The sequence below is a fragment of the Podarcis muralis genome, chromosome 16 (assembly GCF_964188315.1).
Source record: "Podarcis muralis chromosome 16, rPodMur119.hap1.1, whole genome shotgun sequence".
Lineage (NCBI taxonomy): Eukaryota > Metazoa > Chordata > Lepidosauria > Squamata > Lacertidae > Podarcis > Podarcis muralis.
In genome coordinates, this window is record NC_135670.1 from 19,018,035 (window position 1) to 19,039,574 (window position 21,540).

At 48.9% G+C, this 21,540-nt stretch overlaps 1 protein-coding gene across 4 annotated transcripts in view; it reads right to left on the minus strand.

The window, feature by feature from the left end:
• The window catches only part of SPTBN2 (spectrin beta, non-erythrocytic 2), a 95,109-nt gene that overhangs the window by 3,825 nt on the left and 69,744 nt on the right, over positions 1-21,540 (minus strand). For all 4 annotated transcript variants that reach the window (XM_028710195.2, XM_077920272.1, XM_077920270.1 and 1 more), the window contains 20 exons: positions 20,055-20,811; positions 18,258-18,460; positions 17,527-17,617; positions 16,813-16,959; positions 16,085-16,348; positions 15,640-15,864; positions 14,623-14,712; positions 13,624-13,896; positions 12,678-12,808; positions 11,945-12,149; positions 10,110-10,484; positions 9,382-9,626; positions 8,724-8,862; positions 7,906-7,990; positions 7,245-7,441; positions 5,658-5,797; positions 4,755-4,830; positions 2,975-3,210; positions 1,964-2,137; positions 645-687 (listed from right to left, as the gene is read on the minus strand). In XM_028710195.2, the coding sequence (XP_028566028.2) occupies positions 645-687; positions 1,964-2,137; positions 2,975-3,210; positions 4,755-4,830; positions 5,658-5,797; positions 7,245-7,441; positions 7,906-7,990; positions 8,724-8,862; positions 9,382-9,626; positions 10,110-10,484; positions 11,945-12,149; positions 12,678-12,808; positions 13,624-13,896; positions 14,623-14,712; positions 15,640-15,864; positions 16,085-16,348; positions 16,813-16,959; positions 17,527-17,617; positions 18,258-18,460; positions 20,055-20,811 (4,096 nt within the window). The remainder of the gene's footprint in view (positions 1-644; positions 688-1,963; positions 2,138-2,974; positions 3,211-4,754; positions 4,831-5,657; positions 5,798-7,244; positions 7,442-7,905; positions 7,991-8,723; positions 8,863-9,381; positions 9,627-10,109; positions 10,485-11,944; positions 12,150-12,677; positions 12,809-13,623; positions 13,897-14,622; positions 14,713-15,639; positions 15,865-16,084; positions 16,349-16,812; positions 16,960-17,526; positions 17,618-18,257; positions 18,461-20,054; positions 20,812-21,540) is intronic.

A 21,540-nucleotide genomic window follows, 5' to 3' on the forward strand; every position in this document is an offset into this window, starting at 1 on the left:
CTTTCTTCTGGCTACTTAATCTGTGGCACTTGACTCTTAGCACTGGAGGCATGGGTAAAAAAGAGCACCGAGTGAGGGCAAGAAACATCTAGAGCCTGTCCCAATCCTGAGATTAGGGGGGGGGGGACCCAGGTCAAAGGGTGTGGCTTTTGAGCAGCACATCCGCACTGTACATTTAAAGCACATTCGGCACACATTCAAAGCACCTGTCTCCCCGCAAAGAATCCTAGGAACAGCAGTTCATGCCCCACAGAGTTACAATTCCCAGCACCCTTATAAACTACAGTTCCTAGGATTCCTTGGGGAGAAGCCACGCACCTTAAACGTATCCTTTTCCCCCATACACTTTCAGAAAAATTCTAGCCATTCAGATGAAAGTGGGTAGGTGCCCCATAGCCAAGTGCTGCAGAACATCCCCTATCGGATACCCCAGAGAGCCACTGCCACTATATGTGCTAGATGGACCATCAGTCTGATTCAGCAGCTCCCAAACCAGGCTGTTCCTGATGCTATTGTAGGAGGAAAAATTGGAGCTGAAATGAGGGCCGCAATTTGGCTTCATGGTGGTGGTGGGGGTGGGGTCGGAGGCCTTGGAGCCACCTGTTCTCTAGAAGCAGGATTTGCAGAATTAGACCTCTACTCACCTCATCCTTGGCCTGGAATAAAAATTCTTTGCCGTCCGCTAACCTGCAAGGGGAGAGAGAGAGAGAAAAGGAAGGTAAGAATCGCCCTGGTGCCTGTCTGTGGATCAAACTCCAACCCCTCCGCTAACAGGAGCTAGGAATCACAGCAGTGTGGCTAAAAAACAGTCACATTCCTTTGTGCAAAACACAAAGTCCTACACATGCTTGCCTTTTCTTTTTTAAAAACATATATATTGAGAAAAAGCCAGTACACAATCGTAAGATATTACTACAAATAAACTACCAAAAACACCACCCACCCGCCTTCTTTACAGGAAACAGGACCCCTGCCCACTGCAATTCAAGGTGCAATATAAGACAAGACAGTGCAATACAAACTTAATAAGCTGTCAAAAGCAGAGTTTGAATATTTAGATGTCATCTTCCCCCTCTGTTACCTTTTTACACGTTATTAAATTTCTCACTGGAAATTACAAATGAATGAATGGCTAAAAAATAAAGATACCCCTGTATGTTTCTGTATATACTGTTGGGACCATCCTGCAATGCTCCTCTATGTTCATTTATTCAATAAAGGGAAACCAAATGGCCCAAAGTGGATCTCTTTTCTGTTGCCTCCTCATCACCTGTAGACAAGCTTACCTGACATTAACAGCTTCTGAATGCATGCATGGGACTGTGCTGTTAGGACAGTACTTTTGCACTGTGGTGGGTGCTGAAAATTATGTGAACTGATCTGCAACTGCTTTCGCTACAGTTCTGAAGATTCCTAGGGCTGAGAGCTACAACAAGATTCCCCCACAGCTCACGTGACCCCCCCAGGGCTGTGAGAGACATTCCGTTCAGTTCAAATTTAATGTTGAATTTTTCAAATTTGCACTTTCTGAAACAATATGAAAACCAAAGCACAGCCATCCTTCAAAATCTGCACTCATCCAAAATTTGCTCTACAGTTCTCCCACCAAATAATGTTTACACAAGAATGCATGCATTAGAGGAAGCGTGCATAAAAGCAAATAACATACAAAGCATGCATTATATTAGGAGAAACTGCTTGCATATATGCGTGGTTTGGTCAAAGCTGTGTACAGAAGAAATGCTCACAAAAATGCTGAAGAAACGAGTGGATAAGCGAGTCTGAGATTGGAAAAATGAGAAATGGAGGGAACCAAAATGGACAGATCCTCTCATCCACAGCTGTGAGTCACGGCAGTTAAGCTGCATGGGCAGAGAGCATCCAGTGGTACATTCAGAAACAAGGAGAACATAAAAGTAAGTGTTGTCAATGCCACTTGGCTGAAAGAACCTTGCTGACCTACCCAAGCTTAAAAACGTGCTTGCGCTTCTTGTAGTCCAGAGCGACATTGCACTGCACCCCTTGCAAGCTGATGGGCACTTCGCCATGGTAAGGGATGCCATGACTGGCACTCTTGCTGTCCTTGTAGAAGCCCAGGCTGCCCTTCCGGACAATGCAGTAGATGTTCTGCCAGGACCTGGCAAGGTGGGGAAAGAAAGGAGCTGTGAGCATCTCTCAATGACCCCCTTCACGCCCAAGCCACCCAAAGCTGCACTTCCCCCTCCCCACAGTGGGCTAGAAGCAGCAGAAGTTGTGTCTGTTTAAGTCCGGAATGATTTGCAAACTTTATTCCTGTGTATGAGTTTTTATTTTAGGGACTTAAACCACTGTGGCAACTTCTTTGGATTCAAGTCTTTTTATTTTACTTCAGCAAGTGTTTTAAGAAAGTTTTCGGACTTTATGGTTGGTTGTAACTGATTTTATGTTTATTGTATCTTTTTAACATTACTGTACACTGACTTAGAGGTTAGTGTTGAAATGAATAAGGAAATCATTAGACAGGGGCACAGGAAGCTGCCCTTTGGTCCATCCAAGCTCTGTATTGTCTACACTGACTGGCAGCAACTCTCCAGAGTCCTTCCCAGCCTAACCTGGAGATGTCGGGGACTGAACTTGGGACCTTCTGCATGCAAGGCAGATGCTCTGCTGCTGAAATAGGCAGATAGATAGATTTTACTCAATGGCCTTGTCTTATGCCCACAAGTAGAATCATTCTCCAACACTAGGGTTTACTTTCAAAAAAGTAAAATTCCGGACACCCGCAAAGTTGTTGAGCTTTATTTTAGAAAGACACAAAAATTGTTGAACTTTCCCCATCACATTGCCATACGTTCCCCTGACATATTGCCAATTCGACAAAAATCCCCCAACGCCATTTTGACACCCGAAAACCAGGACATGTACAGAATTTTCCTGACGTATGACAAGCCTATCCAGCACCCCAGGTTCACACACACAAACATGCAGAGCTCACCTGTTGGCTGCCTTTTTGCCGTGTGACTCCATTTCCTGCTTCCGACACAACATCCCTTCCATCTGCTCTGAGGCCGAGGGGTCTGGTGTGCGCGGGGCCAGTGTGGCCAACTGAGTGGGATCGCTGTGGGCAGGCGGTTTGGAATGGAGCTGAGGTGATGGGGTTGGGCTGGGCTCCTTCCCCTTGGACAAGGAATCCATTCGTGACCCGTTTACCGTACCAGAGGTCTCTGAAATCTGCAAGAGACAGGAGGCGCTGAGTTATGGGGTTCTAAAAACACACACACCCTTTTTAGTTGTTGTATCCTTGCTACTGACCACTTTCCCACCAAGATACGAACAAGCTTTGTGCAGCTGCTTCAATTCTTCCTTCATGCAAGCGAAGAAACTAGAAAGCCACAGTTAACCATAGTTTCCTGTTGCATTTGAACTGGGAAACAATAGTCCAGTAAGAGTATGAACCCAGAGTTTTAAGCTGGCTTCCAGATCCTGGTGAGTTAGCCACTAACCTTAGTTAGTAAACAATGCCAAGATTTCAATTTCTGAACATGCCCATTGGCCTACAAAGCTGTACAGGGCTTCAGCTGTGGCTCACAGGAAGAGAGGAGTGGGAGTAAGTAAGGATCTCTTTCTCCTCATCTATTTCTGCAGAGCTGTTATAGCTTTATTTGGTGCTTTGCAGAGTAATGTAAGCTTAGATATATAAATGACAAGCCTCAGTCCCAAGGAGCATACACTATAAATGCTGTCAGTGGGAGGAAACAATTGAAGAAGAGGAGTAAGTGGCATGGGGAAAATGCAAATACTGCACAAGTTCCTTAATGGGAGAATGGTGGGGCATGAATAGAATACATCATCATCATTATTTACAACATTTATATTGTATGCTAACAAAAAATAGTTTGGAAAAATTATGTAAAATTAAGAAAATTAGCCTTGTACTGGACTACCTCCCTGATCAGGAGAGGGGACCAGGAATTCCACACCAGTGAAGACAGGAAATTCCATCCAGCCCTCTTCTGCCAGCCTATTGTACTTCTATAGCAGATGTGCAGGAATTGAAGCTACTTCCTGCACATCCAGCATAGAAATGGCATCAAGAGCCACAGATCGCAACATCCCACCACCACAGCTCTCCTGTGCTTCTCTGCTGAACAAACTAGGACACAAAGCCATTTAAGTTTGGTTATAGCTGGGAAAGAGTGAAGCCAGAAACTTTTCCAAAAGCTGGATTTTGAAAGGAAACACATCTGCATTGGCATAGGTGTTTGGCGGGAAGGGGGGATAGTAGTAGGTCTAAGGGGCAGCTTGGGACTTGGACAATTTATTGGTATTTATTTATCCAATTTATATCCCACCAAGCTTTTCTCCACCTTCCCCAGTTTTATCTTCAGAACAACCCTATGAAGTAGGTTGCATTGATGACTGGCCCAAATCACCCATTAAACTTCCTGACTTTGCCCCGGCATCTCTCAAGTTCTAGTCTGACTTTCTAAGCAAAGTGCCACACCGCTAAGAGATCCTGTGTCCTCTTTCTCCTTCCTCTAAGCCACTGGGGGCTTCCAAAACTACACAATGGTTGATGAATGGTTTAGAACCCAATGCAATTTTTTCTCTTCGGAAAAATAAGTGGAATTTTCTTTTTTTAACTCAGGGTTGACTATCCATCCCTTGCCACTCTATGGTTCTAAGATTCCACCTCCGGCCTTACTTGCCAACCAGTCACCTCTGTGTCTCCCAATCCCTCCCCCAGTCATCACTCCTTAGTATCCATGCCTCACCTGTGGAGACTCAGAATCTGGGTCAATCCCGTTCAGAGATGGTAACTCCAGCGACAAGCCTCGCTCTCCAGGGCTCCTGGGGAAGACAGGTGTGTGAGTCTGTGCTGAAGTTCAAGCACACCAGGTCACAGTACATCTGTGGAGAGACTCTCACCTCTTTATCTCCCATGTTGCATTTTGCTGCTACAACGCTATGGCTTGCTGCCAGCGTTTTGCAAATGCTTGTCTTTTGGGGGGCTCAGAGGGAGTGCGTGCCTCTACAGAGAAGGCACAATAGTTTGACGATGTTTCATTTCTGATTTCTGCTCTACAATACTGTTATCGTCCTTTCATACTGTGTGCAATTTTATTCAAACCTATGCACGCTGACCTGAATCTCTCATCACAGAATTGCAGGGGAATTGGAAGGGACCCCAAGGGTCATCAAGTCCAACCCCCTAACAACACAGGAATCACAGCTGAAGAATTCCCAGGAAGATGGCTATCCAACCTCTGCTTAAAAGCCTCCAAGGGAGGAGAGTCCACCAGATTCCAAGGCAGTCTGTTCCACTGTCAAATAGCTCTTACCACCAGAAAGTTCTCAAGGGAGGCTGGTTAAATAAAATAAAATAAATCTTTCCCCACCCACCCAATTTATCTTTCCATTAAATATCCAGGTGGGTAATCAACCATTTCCTTTAACAGCCTTTTCTTCTCTCCGCTATCCCCAGTTCCTGCAAATGTAATTTTCACGATAATCACATACTAACACACTTTCCTCCTAATTCTTAAAAATAGTGTTAGAACAATGGTTGTGGAGTGGATTTAATTTTGCATTCTACTTTTCTTCTGTACTGAATCAGTCACATTCTGCCTGCTTTGCCACTCCAAATGTCCTTCTTCTTCCCCTGAAACAACTCTCACCGGGCGTCACTGGGAGCATGTGGCATTTCCAGATGTTGGTTCTGTGGCATCGTGGCAGTGGGTTCTGGCACAGGCGGAGTCAGGGGCCTCTTTTTCCTCGCTTCCTCCTGCTCACGTCGGCGACGTTCATTCTCTTCCAGCTGGCGGAAAAGAAGAAAAAACTGATGGAACGAGGTTGTCAAAAATAAGCTAATGTTGGGTCCTTTTTCTTTTCTTTTAAGTTTAGGTAAGGAGACCATTTTATTGATGTACTCATATTTCTTGCCCACCTTTCATCATTAAGGTCCCAGGAAGGGTTACAATATAGAAAGGCAACATTAAACTCCTTTAAAACAAATTACAATCAGAAGGATAGGGCGCGTCTGAAAAATATCTCTAGTATCGAAGGCCAGGGTAAAGGCATGGAGCTACATGAGTCATGTGGGAGGTGATAAGAGCCAAAGTTAGACGGCATGCAAGTTTAAACAAGGGGGTGTGGACATGTTTTCTAATGACTTATTTAGCGAGATTTCTGCATTGCAGGGGGTTGGACTAGATGACCCTTGGGGTCCTTTCCAACTCTACAGTTCCACGATTCTCTGATTCTGTTCTATGAGATGTCTAGTTTGGCCATGACAGAAGTTTTAAGAAAACATGAAGAGAAATCATGGGCTCCATGTCAGGATCAGGCTTGGGCTGGCAGGCCCCAACACAGATGGAGGAGAAAAGAAGTGGGGGGTTGTGATTTGTGAGAACACAGGCCAAAGGGGAAGTGCTCTGCCTGGTGTGCTTCAACTTCGGCCACTTTGGAAGGGGGGCTAGGATGTCAGCTCAGAGAGTTCTGGCTGGAAAAAAAAGTCCTGCCTGCCATGGGTGGTGCACTTTTAATACACGAAGTCAGCCGCTTGAGGCAACCACATCTCTCTGTGTAAGGGGAGGCCTGGCACAAGTCCTGGCTAGAGGCACTTTCCTTGAAGTGGAAGAGGGCCAAAGCAGAGGTTGCCTTTGGATCATGGTGCCTGTCCATAGCAGCAGACCCTACTGCAGGACCACACATCAGGGGTGAGGAACCTTCTCTTATGGGCAACTTTTTGAGGGCTGTACACAAGGGGTCAGCAGGGACAGAGGCAAAGGTTGGGTGGAGCAATGAATGTAAATGTTACCTCTGTACAATAGTCTAGTTTCTACAAGAGGTGTTCAAGGATGTGTTCCAGCCAGGCAGAAACATTCAGGGCGTGCAGTAGGGCTGGAGAGGGGATGTGGCCTGGGAAAAGTTGTGAGAGCCAGAAACAGAGGCCTGGAGGGCTGCATTTGACCCCTGGGTCTGGAGCTGAGGAATTCAGGAAGCAATTGCCTTCGCCTTATTGCCCTCATTGTGAGATGGGCCTTTGGGAGAACAAAAAGGACCGAACAAATTCACGGAGGATTGGCCTAGGAAGAGATGTTTGCTGGAAGCAGAATCTTCATGCTGAGGAAACGTACGTCTGAGAACCAGGCTGCTGTAATGTGGTACCAAGGGGCAGTGGCTAACAGCTGACTTGGGCACTTCCCACAAGCCTCCCAGGGATTCGCCTGAGCCCCCCGCCCTCCCTGATCTCACCCACTGACCGTCGTGAGCTTCTCCAGTGCCAGGAAACGCTCCTCCCAGGCAGCAACTGATTTCTGGAAGCCCTCGTGGCGCTTGATGAGGTTCTCCACTTCGTCCACGTTGCCACCCAGCTCTGCAGAACGCACAATTGGCTCTTGGCTGGAGAGCCAGGCCTCCGCCATGCTAGCATCCCGCCCAAACATCAGCACCTCCATGACTGTGGGCAGAGGGAGGGATGAAGGGAAAGAGAGAGAGAGTAGTCAGTGGTGAGGACCCCAAATCTTGAGCCTCAAGTTCTTGCTTTTAGTTCAGGGATGGTGAACCTTCTTCAGCCTGAGGGCCATGTTCCCTCATGAGCAGTGATATTTTTCTAGAAAAAGAGGTGCCAGAATTGACCATGGACATCTCCCTGGTTCTCTTAGAATGGCAATAGTGCCTGAAGCAGAACCTCCCTCTTGGGACCACGGAGGCCTGAACTTAGCCATGAAGTTCTGCTGGTGCCCTTGGTTTAAAGTAACCACCTCTCAGAAAAACCTACTCAGAAAAAGTTGTTGTGGGGATAATGTGCGCTGAATCCACACATGCCATCCCCGAGTTACTTAGGCCTGCCCCAAAATGAACTATAGCCCTCTGAAGCCGCACTCCCTGAGTCCTCAGGCCCACACACCCTCACCCACTTACCAATTTGTAACCAGTCCATTTTGTCCCGCCACTTGTCATTGATCTCCTTGCGTCGGTCCTGCAGCTGGGTCAACTTCTCTGCAATCTGAGCAAAACAAAAGCAGAGAGATGCAGAGGGAGCTTAGCTGGGGGGAAATAGTAATCCAGAGTCATCCCAATTAATCTGAACGTTGGGCCATGTACAAGCTGTACATAGGTTTACCTGTGCAACTCTCTACCATGAGGACTAGTATCCTACTTTATTTCTAGGGGAAGGGTTAGAGCTTATTGGTTGAGCACCTGTTTTGCATGCAAAGGTTTGTTAATTTGCGGCATCTCCAGGTAGACCAGGCATAGGCAAACTTGGCCCTCCATATGTTTTGGGACTACAACTCCTATCATCCCTAGCTAACAGGACCAGTGGTCAGGAATGATGGGAGTTGTAGTTCCAAAACATATGGAGGGCCGAGTTTGCCTATGCCTGAGGTAGAAAGTGGTCGGCTAGATGGGCAAATAGCTTGAACTAGGCAGCTGCCAATAGAGGAAAAATGTCCCTGATCTTTAACGATTGTGTGGCTGCAAAACATCTCAGGAGGGGAAAGCTTATCATCCAGCTGTGATGCAAGGCTCAGCCAAAACTGAGCCCTAGTCTCTTGCTGCATCTCTTCATAAGGCTCTTTTTGTTTCATTTAAAGGCAAGAGGGACTTACCTTGCCTATCTTAAACTGGAAAAAAACAACCACCATACCTGAGCTTTAAAAAGTGCATAATTCCAAAATCACTACACCTTTCCTGCAAAACAAGCAATAGCTGCATCAGTTCAGGGGAGGCCTTCTCACCTTGTCAGAGGCATAGTGTCCTTTGGCCAACAACTCGTTGCCAATGGCAATGCAGGCGTTGAAGCTGTCTGTCCGGGCCTCAACTTCGGCCTTGATCCCTTGGTGGTTCTTGATGACCAAGTCTGCTGCTGAGACGTCCCTGTGGGGGAATGTAGGAAAGGCCGGCTACTAGGCTTTCCCCCTAGAAATCACGTTTAAGCAGAGCAAGAAGTGGGGAGCTGGAGAGCGGGCAGGACGAGACACCCAAAGGCCCAGTCTGGTCCCAGCACATCATTCCACAAGGACACATCGAAGGATGGCCACATTCACACTACTTTAAACACTTACAGTTTCCCCCCAAAGAATTCTGGGAGCTGTTCGGAGTGCTGAGAGTTGTTAGGAAGCCCCTATTCCCCTCACAGAGCTACAATTCCTAGAGAAACCACTCTAACAAAGAATCTGTCTTCACAGGGATCTCTGGGACCTCTTAGAGGGAAATGGGGATATCCTAATACCTCTCAGCACCCTTAATGGACTACACTCCCCAGAATTCTTTGGGGGGAAGCCATGACTGCTTAAAGTGGCACCATAGTGTTTTAAATGTATGGTGTGAATGTGGCCTGGGTGAGTTAGGGACTAGACCTGCCACCTATGGAGACCTGCTCCTATTGACCCTTACCTGGGCTTCTCCTGGGCATCTATCTGGAGGTTGACATCATCCATCCACAGCAGGAGGTCACGCACCATGCGGAAGAAGCGGAACTTGTCAACAGTGTCAAGGAGGAGGTGCCGGCGGCCGCTGCTGCTGCTGAGCAGGTCAGACCAAGCTTCACTAACAGACTGCTCATGCCTCCGGATGTCGTCTGCCTTCTCGCCGGCATAAGCCTTCTGCAGCCGCGCCGCATCGTCCTGCACCTGCTTCACCTGCCAAGCCAAGCAAGCCACAGGTGATTCAGGGTCCCTCACTATCAAGAGTGTCCCAGGTGCTCCCACCAAGGCCCTTGATCAAGGCAGGGCAAATGATGTTTGCATTTTGACCACTGGAGTTAGGAGACTTTTTTTTGCAGAAACAAGGTTTCTTTGTACAAATTGCTTTGTACAAATTTATCTCCAGATTTTTGGTTAAAATGTGTAATTTCCTAATTAGCAATTACTCAATAAACAGTTTTGTTGTTGTTGTTCAAAAAAATTTTTTTGAGTAATATGTGATTTTTTTGTTAAATGATTTAAAGAAATAGTGGTTTACAAGTATATAAAAACAAGTTACACAAGCATTAAAGAGTAAAAGCTCATTGGAAACTGCTCCACTGTTCTCCCGATGCTCCTCCGCTTGGCTTCTGCCCCCTCAGTAGGCAGAGTCTGGACCTTGCACTGATTTTATTCCCTTTCCCAGTCCCCCAAGTGCACCTGGGTACTGAGCGCCTGGATGTCGTGCTCGTATGCGCTGTGCATCCGCTGCATGGCCTCTGCCGTGTTGAGGTCCCGGCCCACTTCATCGGGCAGCTGCTTCTGCTTGTTCTGGACCTGGCTGAGGGTCTCACGGGCGTCGTGGTAGAAACGGTGCAGCTCATAGGACGCCGCCAGCATCTGGCTCCGGGTGTCAATGAGTTCCAGGAGGTCGGCCCAGGCCTCGTTCAGGCTGTCCTTCCACTCGGCGATGGTAGCGTTTTCGGAGTGACCGGCAGAGATCATCTCGTCCGCCAGCCGGTTGACGGCATCCACCCGCTCCTGACCAATAGTGCTGGTGTCACGTGAGAATTCCCGGAACTTGTCCCGCAGCATCTGTAGGGAAGAAGAGAGCACTGTGTCAGGTGTGCGTGCAGGAGCCAGGCCCAGTGGCCAATAGGACTCTGCAGGACTGAGGCCTTCCTAAGTTTGTTCTGAAGAGGCAAAGTGAGGCCGATTGGTAACTCACAGCACCTGGTGGCAAGAGCCGGGAAAGGGATCCAAGGTCAGCATTTCCCCTTCGGCTCTTTGTCACAGCAACACATTCCCTGCCTTGCTGCATTTGGTTCTTTGACTCCTTGCTTCCTGACCCTCGGACCCTTGGCTTCTTGACTCCCGGCTCTCTGACCCTCAGACCCTTGGCTTCCTGACTCCTGGCTTCTGGACTCCCGTTCCTGCTCCCACCCCGCCATCTTGCCGCCCGGTCCCGGCATCCCCAGCCAGGACTTTGATCGCCTGTGAACCCCAGGGGAAGAAGGCTCAGAGCCAAGGGATTGGTGGTCGGACAGTGATGAGTGGTCAGAGGGAAAAGTGGGAGACTGGGAGGAGCAGGTGTCAGAAACTGAAGAGGTAGCTGGGTTTGGTGAGCAGGAAGAGTCTGTGGCCGAGAGCAGTCCAGAATCAGAGGCAGAAGTGGAGGCTGGAGAGCAGGGGGGCCAAGAGGCAGAGATGATGCAGGCTGCCAGGGAGTCTCCCCCTCTTGCTGCAACCAGCTCCACTCCCGCCTGGTCTTCCAGAACATAGAGGAGGAATGAAGAGGATGGAGCAAAGAGAGACAAGACAAGGGAGCCTCAGATTGCCGGGGAAGGACCCAGGGCAGGAGCAGCCTTAGAAAGCAGTATGAAGGCAATTGCCTCACTGGGGCAAGACCTACTAGATAGAAAGAGTTGCTGCGATCACTAGGCCTGCACTGTTTTGGTTTCTTTGAATAAAGAGTCCAATTCTCTGACAAAGGGTGTTTTATTGCTGACCTGCTCCTGACTCCAGCTCCTGGCACAATGGTGGGAAACAAACAAGAGTGTAGAGGGCAAAGGGGCAAAAAAGGCAGAGGGATGATAGCACAGAGGCAGAGCACCCGCTTTGAACACAGAAGGTTCCTGGTTCAGTTCAAGATATGTCCAATTAAAACAATCAAAAGAAGTAGGGGATCAGAGAGACTGTTCTCTATCTGAGACCTTGGAGAGTTGCTATCAGAAGACACAACAGTGGATAGTTGGATAAATAATCTGACTCCACAGCAGGCATTTCCCTATGTTCCTATTTAAATCAGCCCTTTATTCAGAACCATGACGACTGGAATCTTACTGGGAAGGGATGTAGCTCAGTGGAAGAGAACCTGCTATGCATGCAAAAGGGCAAATAATGCACCATGGATATGGGGTTTCCTGGTGCAGAACTAGGATCACTTGGGTGCCCTGTTCACCCTCCAGCCACCTCAGTGAAGGAGGTATAGAGATCTGGAGGGGTGCTTCCTGCCTCTGGGTATGTTAGGGATCCCTTGGGAGGGGGAGACCCACCGTGACATGTTCGTAGTCCTGTCCAAGCTCATGAGAAGCAGCCACCACCTCGCGCTCCGAGATCCACTGCTCAAGGTCGTCCACTTCCCTCTTCAGCTGGCAGAGGCGGAGCTGTTCCTGCAGCTTGGCCCGGCGCTCCTCAGCCAAGTCCTTCAGGCTGGCATAGAGCTTGTCCACTTGGCCCTGCCGGAGATTGATCCGTTCACTGCAGGAAAGGGAAAGCGAGAGGGACAGACATCATCCACGGATGTCAAGGAATTCAGGTCTCCAAAGCCCTGACCAGTGCTGGCTGGCCCACCAGGTGTCGTTATTTGCATGGAACCCCAGGCTCCCTGATTGGCTTCCACCCCTACAAAAGAGTGGTGCAATAAGCTGGTAAACTGGTTCACACTATAGGTGCATGCCCTGAGACCTCTAAGAGGAATGACATCCCAAGAGGACTGGGGCCAAGGAGATCAGGCCTCAAAAGCCCTGGCAAGTGCTGGCTGGCCCAACAGCTGTCATTGTTTTGCATGGAATCCTGGGATCCCTGATTAGCTTCTCCCCCCACAAAAGAGTGGTGTAATAAGCTGGTGAACTGATTCACACAACAGGTGCGTGCCCTGAGATCTCCAGGAGAAAGAGGGGTATAGTGACATCCAAAACAGGACTTGGGCCACAGCAGGGAACTTGATGGGGCATGTGGGGAGAGGCTCCCCAACTGTCTTGGTAGGGGAATGGAGGGCTTCCTTACCTCTCGGGATGCCCGTTGTTTATCATATCACGGCTCTGGATGGAGAGCTGGTGGATGGTCTGGGCATAGTCTTCCAGAGCCTGCTCCATCACCAGATGTTTTTTCACCATGGCCTGAGCAATCAGTTCATCCTGGTGAAAAGAAAGACGTGTGTTCCTGTTTGTTTGCCTTCCCCCCAACCCTTCAGAAACAGAAGCAGGGGTAAAGAGGATGGGGTAGGCGACATTAAAATTTGAACTAGGATTGAGACCTGTTATTCCACATCAGGATTCAGTCCCAAAATGTTTATGTGAAAGAAGGGTTCATGTGGGACTGTGCAGAGTGCCTTTCTCCCCACTGCTGAACAACTGCAACCAGCCTGTGTATATCTGGGGTTGAAAGGGGACAGAACTTTCAATCACAGAGAAATGTGACTTCTGGCAAGTCCTAGAACTATTCTTACTAATCATAAAGGACAACCCCAGAGCAGATTTGTCTCTAGTGGGAGAGGAGTTAAGCACAGTTCTCAGGCTTTCCCCTCCCCCACTCACTCGTTTTCAGCATGCAGCCTTGGAAAGTGTGATGCGATAAGGAATAGATTTGCAGAGTGCATTTTTGAATGCTACCAAATGAATTCTCACACATCTAGGATTAGTGAGAAGGGCACTGCTCTTCTGAAATGCAAGGCCCAGGAAAGAATGCTAGAGAAATTAAGAATTTTGCGAATTCCAGTATGAACCAGCATGATCTGCACTTTCCCCAGCTAATATGTGTATATTAGAATTTTGCAATGCTGTTTTTGGCTCCAAAAAATATTTTTTAAAAGTTTCTTAGTTAAAATACATCTAGAAATGCTCCTTTAAATGAATGAGTATTTTTGGATGTTTTGGTTTGGTTTGTTTTTTTAAATGCAGAAATAGGACAGAATGTGTTTATGAATTAACACAGGCAAAAAAATAACACAGACCTTGGCCTTCTCCTCTAATATCATGTGCAGCTCTTGTTCGCCCATCCAGGCCTCGGCCTCTGCAACATCGAAGTAGAATTGTTGGGCCATCTGCGCTTGCTCCAGGCGCCCGTGTCGCTGCTCCACCTGGCTCTGCAGCTCCTGCCACATCTCCTGCAAAGCCTCCACACGCCCCTGCAGCTCCGCTTCCAGGCCGCTGCATGCCAGCCCCTGCCACCTCCCCAGGATGTCATTGATTCGTGGCTGGTGGCCCTGGATCTCCTTCTGCAAGGTCTGGAAGTGTCAGGAAGAGGGAAGAAGAAGAGTGCACGGTTAAAACTCTGGAATTTGCTCCCCCAAAGAGGTAGTGATGGCCACCGACTTGGATAGCTTTAGGAAAGGATGAGTCAAATTCCTGGAGCAGAGAAGGCTATCAGTGGCCACTGGCCTCAATGGCTATGTTCTCCCTCTGCCGCTGGATGCAGTGTGCCCTGAATGCCAGTTATTGGGCTTGCAAGCTTCTCATGATGGGTATCTGGTTGACCACTGTGAGAACAGGAAGCTGGGCTAGATGGGTGTTCGGTGCGATCCAGCAGGGCTCATCTTGGTGTTCTTTTGAGCAAGGGTGTGTGTGACATGACAAAGGCAGGTAAAAATAAGTATGGTGATGTGCAGAGAAAGTGGAAAGAGATGTTTGTCTCCCTTTCTTATTTTATTTATTTTATTAGATTTACATACCACGCTTTATCGTAAGATCTCGGGGGGTGGGGGGGGTTTCGCAGAATAAAACACAAGATGAAAACAAGGAAATGAGTTAAACAAAACAGCAAAACAATAACCCCCACTACCCACAGGCAGATTTAAAAGGCTGTAGAATATTCATCAGCCAAAGGCCTGGTGGAAGAGGAACATTTCTGCCTGGTGCCTAAAAATATACAGTGAAGGCGCCAGGCCCTGGGGAGAGCATTCCACAAAGGGGGAACCCCTACAGAGAAACCACCACACCCAACTAAGCTTTACCTGATTTTTCTTGATCAGTAGTTGGACAGTGGGAAGATCTTTGCCATGGTCAGTGGAGACTGCCATGGGCATCCGCTCCTTCACCCACAACTGCAGGAGACAAGGCGAGAAAAAGGTTAAGAAATGCCAAGAGGCTCCATAGCAGAAAAACTCAGTGCGGCAAGAGTCATCTTACTGCTCATTTGAGGGGGGGCAGGGCAAGGGTTGTTATTTAAAATAAATAAATCACACACACAATATCCCACCAGTTAAATTAAAAATATATATATTCCAGGGTGGTATACAATATATGAAGATAAAGGACACAACAACATAAAATATACATGTAGAACCAGAAAATTTGTTAAGCAATTCAAAGGCTATGGAGAAGTGAAAACTATTGACTGCACATGAAGATCGCACAGGTGTAAATAAATTCACCACCCTGCATTTGTGAGGAAATGCTTATAAGCAGGTTTTTAAAAAATAATTTAAAAAATGGCAATGTTTTCTGCATGTACTTATGTTGATGATTATTTTGGCTCTGTGAAATGCATATTACAGGCAACTCCCCATTTGCACTGGGGTTGCATTCCAGGTCATCATGAGAATAAAGCTGCCCCATCCCTTTCCAGGACAGAAAAGGGCACATGCGCCATCCTGGACCAATTGAACGTGCACAAAATGGTCACTGTCTGTAGTGTGAGTGTGTTTATGCATTAGGCCTGGTTGGCCAAAGAGCAATAAACTATTCAGATATCCTGAAAATACACATTCTTTAAAAATTACATAAAAGCAGCATAAAGTCTCTAGCATCCTAAGACATTCCAGTGCCTGCAATGGAGCCCAAACAGGCACCCCTCTCCCATTAGGTCCAACCCTTTAAAAAGTCTGGCTGTGCCATTCAGGTGCAGTCATCTATCTGATAGTGCTGCCTGAAACAGGTTGCTTCTCCCTACTCAGTAGTGCTAATTTCCCTGAAACCCTGGCTCCCTGCACAGCAGCTCTCCCTCTCCTCTGATCCCTCCCCTGACTCACAATTTCATCCTCCAGGTCGCGGTTGAACTGGTGCTCCTCCTTGGAGGCCAGCAGCTTCTCGCAGCGCTCCCTGAGTGGTGCCCGCAGCTCTGCAAACCTGTCTTCCACTGCCTGCAGCTTGCCATCCACCTCCACGGTGTTGGAGTCCTCCGGGCTGAGGGCCAGCGCTTGGGCTTTGAGGCCCTCCACCTCCTTCTCCCGCACGTCCATCTGGTTTTCCAGCATCTGGGAGTGGAGAAAGAAGGTGTCGGGAATGCAAAAGGATCGCGAGGTGTTGCAGCTCTGCAAATGCCTGCGACATCATTACCGCTTCATCCCAGCAGCCTCCCTCTGCTTCTGCTTCTGCAGATTTTGGCCCTTTCCTCCGAAGAGGCATTTGGTGCAGGTGGAAATTCATCAGAGCCACAGCCAAGCCCTTCACCCCTGCCGTACAGCACGCACTCACCTGCTGTTTCTTGAGCAAAATGTTGACGCTGGTTAAGTCCTTCCCGTAGTCGTCAGAGTGCAGCTGGGCCTGAAGGCCGCTCAGCCAGGCCTCCATGGCGGAACAGCTCTGAGTGAAGAGCTCGGCGCGGTTGGCGTCAAAGAGGCACTGAGCTTTGCTCTGGGTGCTGGATTCCAGCTCCTCCCATAGCTTCTGCAGGCTGTCCAGCTTGGCTCTCACCACGGGCTCCAGCTCTGGCTTCTCGGCCACCAGCTGCTCTCCCTCCTGCCGAAAGGAGGACACAGATGCTGACGGAAATGTTGCAGGGGGCGGAATGGAAAAGCGTGAGTGGAGGTGGAATGGGGTATCCTGGAACAGGTCATAGCTGATTAACTGGACCCCTGAGCAGCAGGAACACTCCACCCTGCAACATTTTGTTACAGGTCCCCCATCATCATCATCTGCTATGATTCAGCCTGTTTACGTGAAAAAGGGAGTGCTCCTTTAACTTACCAGCGAAGAAACCACAGGAATAATAGAGATTGCCTCCAAGCTTTAAGGCAGGCTCAGGGCCCCAGCACCTCTCCGATAAAGAAGGCGGGGCATGAAAACAACGGGCTCCCCTGAGCATGTGCAAAACATGCATTTCTACACAGCCACGCCTGTTATTAATTAGTGGGCTTCCAAGGCTGATAACGTCACTGCAAGGAGGTTTCAGCACCAGCTCGGGGCTTGGTAAGAAGACCCACCTTCTGGATCTTCTCCAGCCAGCCCTTGTTGGAGGCCAGCTCGGCCATGAAGGCCTGGTGCTTCTGCCACTTGGTGTGGAGGTTCCGGGCTTCATCATACGACATGTCCTGAGCTGACAGCATCTTCTCATTGATCCACAGGGTGAGCTGGAGGAAAGACAGGAAGAGAGCATCATTGGGTGAGGATCCCCTAAGGAGAACCAACAACCCTAAGAACACGTAATGCTAAAGAACTTTCCCCTAAATAGATCTCAGTTCTCAATGTAGGTGGGCAGGAGAGCCAGCCATAAGATGATGCAATTGAAGACTTGCCTAGCATGGCATCCTGTTTCCCACCACCGCCCCACAAGGTGTCCCTGGGAGGTTAACAAGAAGGAAATGAAGGTCACTAGCCCCCTCCCACTCATGTTCCCCAGCAACTGGCATTCAGGGACTTGCTGCCTCTGATCCCAGAGAAAGGATATGGCTATCCTGAGCTCTGCCTTTTTAAAATGGTGGTGGGGGAATATGACTCTCTGGCTGGGGGGACCCATGCTGACCCCAAGCTCACTATGGCCACAATCACGCACCATACATTTGGAGCACGATGATACCATTTTAAACTGCCATGGCCGACATATATTATGTTTATAAATCAATGCAGAAATAAATGTAACTTGTATCAAATTCACATTGGCTGGGCATCCATCATCTGTCAAAGGCGATCCTGCTCACCTCTTGACAGTCTTGCAGAAAATGCTGCAGTTCCCGATTGTCACGGAGGCGGGCCAGAAGGTCCTGAGCTGCCTGCTGGTTTTTCCTATGCCTGGAAGAGAGAGGGAAGACAAGGCGTAAAGTAACCAGAAGGAGCTGCTTGGCAATACTGCCCACAGCCGTTTTCCTGGGAGAGGAAGCAAGGAGAGTGCCACACTTATTTATATAGCCCACCCTTCAACACTAGTGTTACTAGAAAGGCCCACAAAGCAACAGCTATAACGAAATGGAACAATACAGAATAAAACAGAGGATTACAGCATTTAAAAAACTGAGCAGAAAGTAAATGATCAACAGGGGACGGGAACGGAAAGGGTGATGAGCAAATGGAAAGGGGAATCCTGGAAAATGGGGTGGCTGGCAGGCTGGAACCCTGAACACTGCAATATTTTGCTGCAGGTCTCATATGCTGTTTTACTTGCAACTTTGAGGAACAGAAAGCGGTGCCAGCAGTCTTCCAAGTCCCATTTTACAGCTGGTGATCAAAGCTGAGGTTCAAAGCCTTAGCTTATGGATAGGACTGCAGTCTGTCAGTCAGGAATCGGAAACTCTTCCCTATATCTACTGCAAATAACCCAAAGATCTTCCTCGTCGACCTTCTGCCATTACCTGCTCCAAGTTGCTAGATCGTGCTCCCTTTTCCAAATCAGATTACCGCTACCAGTGTTTCCGCACAGAGTAATCCCCCTCACCTGCTGTCAATGGAATTGACCTTCTCCTGGATCTTGTCAGAGTGGAGCCCGTCCTCCATGATAAGCTTCCGGCCAGAGTCCACCAGCCCCTTGATCTTCTCCCCGTTGGCCTCCATGGTGGTCATGAAATCCTCATGTTTTTTAATGGCAGCCTCAGCAGCTTGGAGGGAGCTGGGCATGCTTGTGTGAGTCAGCACATATTCCTGTCCAAAAAAGAAAGGGGGGGGGGTTGATCATCCCAAGAAAGCATCATCAGAGAACACCCTGGATAAGGAGAGGCGAAAAATGGAGACTGCATAAGCCCTGGAGTCGAAGTGGGGGACTTTTAGGCTGTGAGCCTAATTGTTTATTTCATTATTTTATAAAATTTATATACCGCTTGACTGTAGGAGGGGGGAAACCTCAAAGTGGTTTACAAAAAGAATTTTAAAAATATCAGTAAAAAACAGTTGTTTAAAACATTCAAAAAATAATGAAAATCAGCAATCAGAGATCATTTAAACATGTGTCAATATTCTACATGCCTAAATAAAAAAGGTCTTCAACAGAAATAAAAAAAGATACCCTGAAGGAGCCTGCCTGATGTCAATAGGCAGGGAGTTGCAAAGTGTGGCTGTTGCCACACTAAAAGATCAATTTCTTACAAATGCAGAAGAAGTATTACACGGCACCTGGAGCAGCACTGGTTCTGCCAATCAAAGTGGTTCACTTAAAAAATGTGGATGAAGCAACATCTTCCTCCAATCTCTCTTCTCCTCAAATCCGCAGAATGCAAGGTAGACACTTGCATTTTCTCCTTTAGGGCAATAACTGCAGTGCTATTTTTCTTAATAAAAAAGGTTCCGGGACTCACCATGAACACCTCCCTCATTCTCTTAGAATGGCAATGGCGCCCCCACCTGAAAGGTGACGGAACTGAGTTCTGGCAAGTTCCAGCTGGGGGAAAAAAGCCCTGCCTACTCTACCACTGTTCACGTCCCAAGTAGGTACCAAACTTCTGGCACTGCAAGGTTATGGGTCAATGCTGGCACCATCGTTGTTCCTACAACCCTTTACACCTCAGGGGTAGGGAAGGCTTTACCAGCCCTAGAGCCTCATTTCCTTCTAGGGGGACCACATGCCAGCGGTAGGCGGGGCCAAAGGCAAAAGTGGGCAGAGCAACAAAGGTAAAAGTTGTAGTTTCTACACACACTCACACACCCTCTCCCTGCTCCATCCAGGCGAATGTTTCCCAAACTTGAGTCTCCAGCTGTTTTTGGACTACAAACCCCACCATCCCTGACCACTGATCCTGCTAGCTAGGGATGATGGGAGTTGTAGTCCAAAAACAGCTGGAGACCCAAGTTTGGGAAACACTGATCCTGGCAAAGAGGAGGCATTATCAGAGTTCAAAGACGCATTCCAGTCAACCAAAAAAAGCCATAAAGGGTAAAAAAACTGGCCACTGAGGGGTGTGACCCGAGGAGAGAGGTGGCGGCTTAGAGCAGGGGTCAGCAAACTTTTTCAGGAGGGGCCTGGTCCACTGTCCCTCAGACCTTGTCGGGGGCCAGATTATATTTTGAAAAGAAAAATGAACCAATTCCTATGGCCCACAAATAACCCAGAGATGCATTTTAAATAAAAGGGCACATTTTACTCATGTAAAAAACACTGATTCCCGGACTGTCTGCAGGCCAGATTTAGAAGGCAATTGGGCCAGATCCAGCCCCCGGGCCTTAGTTTGCCTACCCATGGCTTAGAGGGATTCTGGAGGGCCACATGTGGCCCCCGAGGCTGTGGACCCCAACTGTGCCTTACCTGGTTGCTGAGCACCCCTTCCACCTGCTTGGTGTCCCTCAGGAAGATCTGGAAGCTGTAGGCTTGGGAGAGCAGCTGGTGCCGGTTCTCCCACATCTGGTCCAGCTCACTCCAGCCGGTGTCGAGGGCCTGGAGGCGCTGCTGCAGGAACATGTGCTGGGCATCGGTGTGGCCTTGCGTCACCTCCTCCCCCATGGCCCGCAAGCGCCGGTAGTCGCCCCTGTAGTGCTCCACCTCGTTCCGGATGGTCTCATGCTGGTTCAGCAAGCGCTCTGCCTCTGGCAGGGTGGCCGGCACGTCTTCCGAAGCGATGGCCGTCTGGGTGCGCAGAAGCCACGCCTGGAAGTCGTCCAAGTCCCGCAAGAAGCCCTGAAGCTTGCTGGCTTCTCCCAGGGACTCCTCTCGTCGGCGCATGGTCCCCCGTAGCTCGTCCCAGGTCCCGTCGACTTCGGACAAGCGGTCCAAAATGGCAGGAGCCTGCTCCGGGTGCTGGTCCGCCAGGCGGGTGGCCTCCTCCCGCAAGTCCCGCACTTTGCCCTGGATGGCCTCCAGGTCCCGCTCCATGCCCGCCAGCTTGCGCTGCAGGGCCATGACCCCTGCCAGGTCGTTGCCCAAGCCTTGGGTGGACTCGATCACTTTGGTTTTCTCCCGCATCCAAGCCTTGGTCTCATTGCACTCCAAGTAGTAATTCTGGATGCTGAGAGCCGAGGTCAACGCATCCTTCTTGCGGCTGGCCAAGGCTTGGAACTGCTGCCACCTGAGAGAAGGGGGAAGGAGGGGAGATCCAGTTCAACGCTACCGTGGCTGCCACCTCCATTTTTAATGTGAAACTCGTATATTGAAAGACAACATTTGATCTTCATTTCCCACTCAGGTCCAGGGCCCAGTGGTGGGGAACCTCTGGCTCATGTGAGGAATCCAGCCTCCTCTTTTGTCAGGTGGGCAGGTCAAAGTTGGCTCACAGGGGAAGTAAGGCTCTGGCCCACAGATCTAGTCCTCACCCCCAGCCTTAGTCAAAGTGAGAGAGCAGTTGCCTCAGGGAGCTAAATACGATGTCATGAAAAGGCAGGAAATGGATAGCTACTGGTTTGGACCCTAAGTTAGCTTACAGAAGTCAGTGGAAGGAAAGCTTCTCGTTCCCTCTTACCCCCTGCAGCCACTTCAACCCCAAAAAGCCTTTCGGGAGGGGGGTTGGTCAGGGACCCTCCAGAACAATGTGAGATGATAGGGCGCAGGTGGAGGAGGATAAGCTTTCCTTCGACAAACTTCCTTAAACTTTAGGATCTAAGGCTGAGGTTGGGTGATTCCCCTTTCCCGCCAGCAGCCGCCCCAACCACATTGTTCAGGTGTCCACCCAACCCACCAGAAAGTACAAGATAATGCAAAACCACATGTCATTGGGTATATTTCAGAGTCACTGTTATTTCTTTCTTATATTAGTTCTTTTTTCTTCTTCTTCTTCTTCTTCTTCTTCTTCTTCTTCTTA